The following is a 10,163-nucleotide window of genomic DNA, read 5'->3' on the forward strand; positions in this document are numbered from 1 at the left end:
ACACACACACACACACACACACACACACACACACACACACACCAAACAAATACTAAAAAGCAAACAAATAAATAAAACCCGGCTCTTCCTGGTGCATATGAGGCCCCCTCCATCTTTTACTTCTCCCTCAGTGACAGGCGCTTGCCAGAGAGCTGCTGAGATTTCAGCATACAGAACACTCGGGCAAGCGTAGAACACTTACCCCTTGATTCCAAAGTGCTCAGCTGGAACTCTGTGCTTCTGTGTTGTCATTTTTTTTTTAAAGAGAAAGAAAGAAAGAAAGAAAGAAAGAAAGAAAGAAAGAAAGAAAGAAAGAAAGAAAGAAAGAAAGAAAGAAACAGAAAGACAGCATTATTTCCTGGTCAAAGCTGGGGAGCGTCCCTCCTCACCCTGCTGGTTAAATGTTATTTTCGTGTTTCTGCCCTTTAGGTGGTGCTCATTTCACACTGGAGCGTTCCGCTTTGTAGCTTGGAAAATGCGCAGTGTCAAAACCGACAAGCTTATCGTCTAGCAGGAAAGTCTGTAGCGAAGAATAAAGTTAGGCTAGGAGTTCAAATCTGTGTCCTCCCCCTAACGTCCTTGGATTTGTGTGTGAGGGTGGCTGCTGCCCCAATCCTGCGCATTCACAAACTGGTTCCCATGGGCCTGGGTTTCCAAAAGGTCATTATGCTTCCAATCATCCATGTGGCATAAGAATTGATAAAAGCACGATCAGTATCACTTGGAGAACGGGGCTTCTGGCTTAAGTCCCACCGCAAGACCTCATTCAAAGGCTATTGATATGTGGGGTGTATTTTTTTTTTTTTTTGGCTCTTTGGTGTATTTTGGTCTCATGGATGCGTGTGTAAAACTGCTCTTGGGCTGGGGGTGGCCTCGACAAGGACTGTGAAAGAGAATTGCCACCAGACACGGGCACGCATTCCCATGGGTGGTGCCAAGGGCCTTACTTTACATCTTCTCCTTCCAGAAGGCGGCGGTAGGTGGCGATCTCCTGCTCTAGGCGAGTCTTTATGTCGAGGAGGATATTGTATTCTTGGTTCTGGCGTTCCATGTCAGCCCGGACCTGCATCAGCTGGGCCTCCAGGGAGCTCAGCATTCCCTGGATGGCTGCCAACTGCTTGGCGTACCGAGCCTCCGTGTCTTCCAGGGTGCGCTCCAGAGACTCTTTCTAAGAGGGCAAGACAAGGAGCGGGTCCCTTATTTGCTGACTTGAAGCAAGCAGCAGCATGGTTGTTACCTTTTGGGAAGACGTTTTTGCAGCCTTTGAGCACCACCCATTTTCCCAGCTCTTCTTTCCTTCCTCCCAGGTAGCCAGCCTCAGCCAGCCAGCTACGCCTGCCATCTCTCGGATTTTATTTTCCCCTTTGTGAGCTTTGTGTCTACTGTACGATGCCCTGTGCCCTGGGGAGGAGGTCATGCCTACCATGCTTTCGGTAGGCCTGGCCATATGATTTGTGACGTCAGTGGAGGACTAGGTCTCCACCGGTGGGGGCCAGGCTTGATCTTTGGCTGATGAAATGCAGGCAAAATTGCCATTTTTTTTTTATCCTCCCTGAGATTCAATGCTAAGGGCTACTCCACAGCTCAGCTATTTCTCTCTCTTTTCTGCCACATTGCCATGACCCAGACAGGTCTGTCCCTTCATCTCTGGCCCCTGAAATGAAATGCTGGGAGTCACCCCGGGAATGCTGTCGGCATAACCTGCCGTGGGCATGTGTGGATTTCCCTCACCTGCAGTGTCTCTACTCTTTTCCTCCAAACTAAAGCTCATCTTGGATTTAAGATCCAGGACAAATGTGATTTTTCTCCCGTGGAATCATCAAGATCTGCTCTTTCCTCTGTATTTGCACAGTTCCTTGCCCTTGCCTCAGCTTCTTTCTGTGTGGTTATTATTAGCCGTTGGACCTGTTTCCTTGTTGGCTCTGCCAGGGGAGAGGTTATTTGGTGCGGGAGTCTGTGCTTCCACAGTTCTGAGCACAGGCCTTTGGCGGCACAGACTAAACGGGGCCGCCCGGAGGGCAGAAGAGCTCACCATGCCAAGCTGTGACTGCAGCTCTATCTCCAGGTTCTGGTAGGTGCGTCTCAGCTCAGTGACCTGAACCCCGGTCCCTTTCAGCTCCTCGGTGTTCACCGTGACCTGTTGCTGCAAAGCTTCACTCTAGCATTCCAAGAAACAACAATAATAATAAAAGTGAGCAAAGAAAGGCATGAAAGAGAGGAAGGAAGGGAGGGGGAAGAAGAACAGAAAGGAAGAGAAGACAGAAGGACGGAAAGAGAGAGAGAGACCAGATGAGCTGTCTTCTGTAGGGCAGAGCTACACACATCCACTCACACTCTGGAATTACCTGTCTCTCAAACTGTTCTTTGGCCTCCTGCAGGTTCTTCTGGGCCAGAATTTCATATTTCTGTCTCATCTCGTTCATGATCTCTCCCAGGTTCAGGCCCGGAGCCGCGTCTACCTCCACGTTGACAGTGTTGCCCAGCTGCCGGCGAAGGGCCTCGACTTCCTACGAGAGTGAGCGTCTCAGTGAGGTTAGTCTCAAACACATTCTCAAAATGTGTGAAAAGGGTGTAATGAATCTGTGACTTCTTTCGCTTGCGGATGAGTAAAGATGAAAGGAAACAAGAAGACGGTGTCCTGTGATCTGGGCACTGCTTTCGGTGACTTAACGGAGAGTAACCTCACGAAAAAAAAGTTAGGGTTGGTGTCATGATTGACTTTATCACTGTCACCACCTCCATCACTGTCACCTCCCTCTCCACCACCACCATCACTATCGTCTCTTTTTCTACTTCCCGTTTCTCTTCCATCTCACTTTTGTTATTGGAGCTGCCTCGTCACTCCTTTATGACATGTCTGCGTGTTTCTCACCTCTGCATGTTCTTTCCTGAGGACGGCCAGGTCTTTGTTCAGCTCCTCAATCTGAATTTCCAAGTCTGTCTTTTGAAGGGTCAGGTCGTCAAAAACCTTGCCCAGGCCTTGGAGATCAGCCTCCACCGTCACACGCATTGCCCTCTCGGCCTCAAACCTGGCAGTGAGTGCAGATACAGACACAATCAAGTCCTTCTGAGGCTGTCATAGAGGAGGTAATGTAATATAATGAGATAGATGATCCCTGTACTTTATAACAACTTCCTTTACATATTTGTGGAAAAAAGAAAAAAGAATGAGAATCTGGAACCAGATCATTTACTCTGTAATGTAATCTGTCTCTGGGCCTGGAGAGGCAGCTCAGTGGTTAAGAGCACTGGCTGCTCTTGCAGAGGACCCGGGTTCAATTCCCAGCACCCACATGGTGGTTCACAATCATCTGTAACCCCAGTTCCAGGGGATCTGATGCCTTCTCTGGTCTTCTGGTCTTTGTGGGCACCAGGCATACACATGGTGCACAGACATACATACAGGCAAAATGCTTATACACAGACACACACACAGACACACAGACACACACACACACACACACACACACACACACACACACACACACACACATATATAGTTTCTGTTCATTTGCAGTCTGAAGCTTTGAAAAGTTGCTAAACTCAGGATCTATGGTTGTAGCCGGGTGGTAGAATGTTTGCATATAAGGCCCTGGGCTTGATCTGTAAAAACAATAGGAAACAAACCTAAAAGCCCAAGCCAAATCAACACCAAAATTAAAAAAAAAAATCCCAAATCAAACAAACAATGGCCCCCAAACACTCCAGAAACTAACAACTCAACTGTGAATTTTACAGGGTGAACTCATTTTCATCATTTTTGTAAAGAGATGCATCCACTGTGAGTCATCTTAGTGATTTCTTTTCCTCTACAACCTCCTACCAAAGACAAAAATTCGAACACACCGTTGCAAACAGACAAAGAGGTAACATGACAGAGTACCCAGCTGCCGATGAGTAACCCTGGCGCTCAGAGACCTAACTGCTTCACCTTCAGGCCTGCTTTTTGATCTCCTTCTTTGTACTCTCCTCCAGTGTCAGAACACTGTCCTAAACTGCAGTGTCCTTGGTGTGGACACATCCTGCAGACCGGGACCCCTAGGAGGCCCTACTGTTCATCAGCCCTGAGGGAACATGAGCGTGTCCAAGAAGGTGAACACAATGTGAAGTGTATTAATATAGGTTGGCTCGTGGGTTGACTGGATGAGACTGCAGAACACCAGCATGCCGGAAGGTACAGGACTCGCCCGTGGAATCTGGCTGTGATGTGGGGGCCACATGTGTCCGTGGCGTGATTCTGTGGAGGGTCACCCAGTGGAGACATGTGGCTCCCACGTCACAGAAGGGCACTTGTGCAGAAAGGAGAGAGCTGAGGCCTGCCAGTGTCTTCTGATCTTTACAGTGGTGCTCTCTCTCTGTCTATCCTCTTCCTCACCTTCTCCTTCCCCCCACCCCCGCTCGTACCTACATACAAGCTAAATAAATAACAACAACAACAAAAAAACCCTACTAAAATGATTGCTTTTTGGAAAATACTACCGTGGTGCTGGGTGTGGTGGTCGACGCCTGCAATTCCAGGTCTTTAGGGGCTGAGTCAGGAGGATGCTGACTTTGGGGCCAGCTTGGGCTACACAGCAAGGCCCTATCTCAAAAATAGAAGCCCAAACAAATCCCCCACCAACATACACACACACACACACCAACACACACACATGCACACACCCCTCAACACAATACATAGTACAGCAATGCACACACACACACACCAACACAATAAACACACACACACACAAACATCTTTTTGCTGTGGTTTAGAGAACCTACTTCAACCTGAAGTCCTCCGCGGCCAGCTTGGCATTGTCGATTTGCAGGACTAAGCGGGCATTTTGTATTTGCGAGCCTCTAATCTGGAAAAAAAACGTGAGAGAAAGAAAGGCTGACATTTACCTGGGCACGATATTATTTGTCCTCAGAGACAACTGTAATTGCAGCAGAAATGGTGTCCACTTCAAGAATGTCCATGCGAGAATAAGTGAGAGGAATAGTGACGAAGGTATTAATGTACTAGAGCTAAAACAGGACTTTCGGTGTGGCCTATTTTCTTTGTCATCGTACAGAATGAACCCTTTTGGAGTGCCTTTTCTGTGGCACTGTTAACACCCAGACTGTGGCTGCTATCCCTTCTCCCCTGGTGAGCTACTCTCAGCTCAGACAGCATGGCTTCCGGGTGGGGGTGGGGAGGCTTTAGTGACATCCTCCAGTGCTAGCAGTGGACGTGACCCTGCGGCTGTTGCCTTTCACGGCCTTCCAGCATTTGCCTCTCTGAGTGACAGTGGCCTTTGTCCACGCCTGTTTCCACCTAAAGCACTTTATTTCGAGTCATCTTCCGCTGTGTGTGATGCTCAGGACCCAGCTGGTGCCTATGAAATGGTGGCTGAATGAGAATGTGCCGTCTGATTAGGAGTTAGGCACAGGACAGGAGGATGGACACACCCTGTCTCTCTCTCCCTCTCTCTCTCTCTCTCTCTCTCTGTGTGTATGTGTTCATATGCACAGCTGTGTGCATGTGGAGGTCAGAGGACAATCTTGCGTGTCATTCCTTAAGCACTGTCTACCTTTTTTTGGGGAGGTGGGACAGGGTCTCTCTTTGCCCTGGAACTCACCAAGTAGGCCAGGCTGTCTGACCAGCATGCCTCAGGGATCTGCTTGTCTCTACTTCTCCAACATTGGGATTACAAGCACATGCCATCATTCTCCAATTTTTATTTTTATTTTTATTTTTTTGAGACAGGGTTTCTCTGTGTAGCCCTGGCTGTCCTGGACTAACTTTGTAGGCCAGGCTGGCCTTGAACGCACAGAGATCTGCCAACCTCTGCCTTCCTTGTGCTGGGATTAAAGGCGTGCACCAACTCTCCCGGCTTCCAATTTTGTGTTTTAACCAGGGTGCTGAGCTCAGGCTCTTATGTGTCAAGGCAAACACTGTATTCTTTCAGGTTGTAGGTCAACCTCTAGCAGACCTTAGTGCGACACATCTCTTTCCGTGGCTTTTCCTGGAGAGAGGTCTCTTGACAGGCTTCCAGCAAGTGGACACTAATAGCTGTGCCTAAGTATCATGGATAATCCCCAAATCAATTCAGAGGCATCAACCTTGACAGAGTACTGGAGAATGAGCTGTAGCAAAAAGCCTGCAGGCACGCCCGGTTGACGGGAAGGGCAGTCACCATAGCGGCTTGAGCTGATGGTTTCTGTGAAGTTTGAATCAAGCTGCCTTGATGCCTATAATACAGCTCAAGAAAAGAGGCCCCTCTGGTAAGTCAAAGTCCTTTGTTCCAAAGGGGCAATGATTTAAAAAAAACAACAAAACAAAACTGAAAGGGATGCTTTTCTTGATTAGATAAGAATGTTGGAGCAAAGCAAATGGCTTGACATCCTCACTCAGGAGCAAAGTCTGCCAGTTTTACTCCGCCAAGAACCCCGTCTACCTTGGATGACACAGGACCAGATTACGATATGACTGCAATAAACTTGAATTGGGGGTAATAGAACATTTTATTATTGTGGAGGTGCATTATAAAATGCTTGGTGATAGTGAGGAGATAACTAAACAAGACATTAGGAAAAATCCAGGCATCATAACTGTGCATGATGGCAAACTTCTCTCACCCCAGTGCTGGAGGGATGGAGGCAGGAGGGTGGTCAGGTCCAGACTAGCCTGAGATACACAGTGAGATCTTGTATGAATAACTATTTCATCCACCCATCTGTCTGTCCATCTGTCTGTCCGTCCATCCATTCATCCAACCTCCCAGCTACCCACCTATCACCCACCCATCTATCAATCAATAGATACCATTAATCTCCGTATTCTGTCTCTACCCCCGAAACCCTTTTATTACTTATGCCAATAGTAGGTTAATACTTGTATTATAACATTCATTTAAGCGAAAGGAGAAAAAGCTCTTTAAATTGATTTGAGTCTTCAAAGTTAGTATCATCTAGTGGCAAACTCACATAGAAACTCTTGCAGCTCTTTTAAGAAATAAGGTTATTCACCACAAAGACCCGATATTGTAAGCCATGACAAAGACACAGACTAATTTTGGATGATAAAAATCATCACATTTTAAAATGCAATCTGGTTGAAGTTTTAGAAAAAGTGTGAGTGAAACTCACCCTGTTTATAGATACCACATGATAAAAATAAAATTAGTTTTTCGTTTCTAAATTTCAACCTAATCTGCTTCATGTGTCTGAAGTCACCTAGCACACATCCCCCTTAATCTGTTACGCAACTGAACAGCAAGGTAGGAATCCCAGGCTTCGTGACTCACCTGATCCTGCAGCTCTTTGATTTGTGTGTAGTAGGGACCATAGTCCCGGATGGTGCTGGGCGCATTGGTTTCGTACCACTGCTTGATCTGGGCTTCAAGTCTGCCATTGGACTGCTCCAGGAGGCGCACTTTTTCTAGGTAGCTTGCCAGCCGGTCGTTGAGGTTCTGCATAGCCAGCTTCTCATTGCCACCAAACAGGTCCCCTCCATTGGAGAGGTCGCTCCCGTAGTTCACTACAGACCTGGAGACGGAGACCCGAGTGCCATGGCCTCCGGCTCCACCGTAGACGCTGGGCGCAGCCCCCAGGCGCTTCATGCTCCCCTTCCTGTACAGGGAGCCACTCACGCTGAGTGCCGGGCCTTGTGAGGAGGAACTCGTACTTCTGTGAAAACTTCGACGACTGAAATCCATCTGGGATGCTGAGAGGCAACACCTAGAGCCTGAAGTTGGAGCACAGCCTGTCTGTCTCGCGGTGTGGTGGAGCTGACCTTTTATAGAGTCCAGGAGACTCCTCCTCTGCTGCCATGCCACCTCAGGAATGACACAGTCCACCTCTCCCCCTCCCCCTCCTCCTCTTTTGTACAGCAATATGTTTCACTCCATTCCAGAAATTACTACCAGAGGCACCGAGGCACTTCTTAAAGGCTTTTCTTGGGGGGGGGGTGATCTCTTTTTAATAAACAGAGGTAACAAAAAGAACGAGGAAGGGGTATTCTTTCAGGTTGCACCTGCCCCGGCAGGTTTTTCTTTTTTATCCCTGTATACAAATGAAGAATATTTACAATCTGTATGAATAATTTAGGCATTGAACAAGACAGCTGTGGTAACATGATGGTAAGTCACCCCAGTGAGAAAAGGCAATGGCTGGTTTGGATGATGCATGGCTTTTCAGAACCTCTGTTTCTATGGTCCTTTAACTTTGGCTTTTAAGCTTACCCTTGTTTAGAAGTTAAAGTTTCAGTCTGTTGAAATATCTTGAAGGAAGCTGGGCGGGTTAGTGCACACCTGTGTGATTCCAGCACCTGAGAAGCAGAGGCAGGAGGATCGATACAAGTTTTCGGCCTGCCTGGTTTAAGTAAGGAGTCCCAGGCTAGCCCAGTGTTGCGTAACGACCCTGCCTCAAAGCGCACGCATGCAGAGAGTTCCAGGGCTAACTATGGTGAATGTGTAAATCTGTAAATGAGGATAGGCGGTTGGTGGATCAGTTGACCTTGGAGTTTTTAAAATATATTTTAAAAATATCTTTACATATTTCAGATATGTATTCAATGTACCTTGGTAATACCCACCCTGACTTCCCTCTCCAACTGCTCCAGAGGCTCTGACACTTATCTCACCCAACTTTACGCCTTTAAAGAAAATAACCCAACAAATCTAATTAGTGCTGCGTGTGTGTTTGTAGGTGTGGGGCCATCCACCTGCTAGGGCGTGGGCAACCTGTCCGTAGCCATAGATCCTCTTCCTGGTTTCTAGCTGCTTACAACTGTCAGGAACTCCTAGGCTACAGATGGGGGCCCTTGGGAGCCCCTCCTGAGTTTTTTCTTCTTTGTTTTGAAACAAATTTATTATAAAAATCTTGCATATATATGTATATATTTATTTATATGCTTTCTTTTGAGGCAGGGTTTCTTTTTGTAGCCTTAGCTGTCCTGGACTTGCTTTGTAGACCAGGCTGGCCTCAAACTCACAGTGATCCACCTGCCTCTGCCTGCTGAGTGCCGGGATTACAAGCATGTGCCATCGTGCCTGGCTCCTTGCAAATATCTTTAAATACTAGAATCTAATGGTTGAAAAGTGCTTTTAAAGACTTAAATTACTGAGCAACTTCAGTTTTTATACGGGGCGTGTTGTGAGCAGGAGCTTGCCTCCCCTGTCTGAGGCCAGCTGGACACCATCAGGAGATGCTTTCTGCTTCTCCCATCCTGATGCTGCAGCAGGACCCTGGTGGATCCGGCTACAGAAGCTTGCTCCGCCTTGCAGATTCCTGCACTTGGGGCAAAGTGGTTCCCCGAGAAGGAAGGTTGCGGGTGGCCTCAGGGACTCACACCCAACCTCCAGAGGCCACGGATGAAAGAGGGCAATTATTCCAAGCCTCAGCCACTCAGTCTATTGATTCGCTTGAGTAGTAAACCTTCCTCCTAGAGGCCAAGTCCGTCTCTCTGCAGGCAAATTTGCTGTTTCCTCTATGCACTCTTGTGGGTACTGTCTCACCATCGGGGAGCTGAGGGTAAGCACTCCCTGGGTGTACGGAGCAACGAGCTTCCTCACAGAGGTCCCTTTCATTCGGACTTCTGACTGAAAAAGTCGCCTCTCTTGAAACACTTGCGCCGTTTCTTTTAATCAAATTAATTAGAAGGTATTGGGAAGGTCACAGAAAACACACAACTGATTCCCATCTTAATGCTTATTGATAGGAGATTTGCGTGTGAGTAAAGCCAGAGCATACACACACACACACACACACACACACACACACACACACACACACGGAAGCAAATTTGGAATCTGCTTGCTTCTTCTTCCAAATAACTTTCTTCTAAAATAAAGATGGCATTGTTTCTGCCTTATAAATAGCGTGCCTTCAAGCAAGAGTTTGTGCTGTGTTTTATCTCAGCTGTAAGTTTTGTAAAGGAGAAGCTACACAGAGTTAAAAACTGACAGTGCCAGCCCTGCCTCGGGCACTGAGTGGCATGTGTGGACAGCCTTTGCACTGCCACCTATTCACACGCCCGCCCATCAGCTAACCTGCCCCAAGCGCTCACCGTCGATGGCTGGCCACGCAGCAAGCAGATCCTGATGTGCGTTGGAGTCACAGATCACTTTGCTAACAGATGTCACAGCTGAAACTTGCAGTTAGCAAGCTTTTAGAGACATGCAGACAGTGTGTGTGTG

The 10,163-nt window shown here is 47.6% G+C and overlaps 1 protein-coding gene across 3 annotated transcripts; it reads right to left on the minus strand.

Annotated features, from left to right (window-relative positions):
• Nucleotides 1-63: 63 nt before the first annotated feature.
• Nucleotides 64-7,747, minus strand: Krt20 (keratin 20). Of its 3 annotated transcripts, none has more exons than XM_055620573.1 (7): nucleotides 7,272-7,747; nucleotides 4,765-4,847; nucleotides 2,873-3,029; nucleotides 2,346-2,507; nucleotides 2,033-2,158; nucleotides 948-1,168; nucleotides 64-237 (listed from the first exon to the last, which is right to left on the minus strand). In XM_055620573.1, the coding sequence occupies exons 1-7, from the start codon at nucleotides 7,680-7,682 to the stop codon at nucleotides 117-119; spliced, it is 1,281 nt and encodes a 426-aa protein (XP_055476548.1). In that variant the 5' UTR covers nucleotides 7,683-7,747; the 3' UTR covers nucleotides 64-116. The 3 variants fall into 3 exon arrangements, with proteins under 3 accessions (XP_055476548.1, XP_055476547.1, XP_055476549.1); XM_055620572.1 differs by having other exon boundaries at nucleotides 66-240; XM_055620574.1 differs by lacking the exon at nucleotides 64-237 and adding an exon at nucleotides 281-520.
• Nucleotides 7,748-10,163: the final 2,416 nt, after the last annotated feature.

This window comes from Psammomys obesus, unplaced genomic scaffold (assembly GCF_907164565.1).
Source record: "Psammomys obesus unplaced genomic scaffold, mPsaObe1.curated_primary_1811, whole genome shotgun sequence".
NCBI classification, from domain to species: domain Eukaryota; kingdom Metazoa; phylum Chordata; class Mammalia; order Rodentia; family Muridae; genus Psammomys; species Psammomys obesus.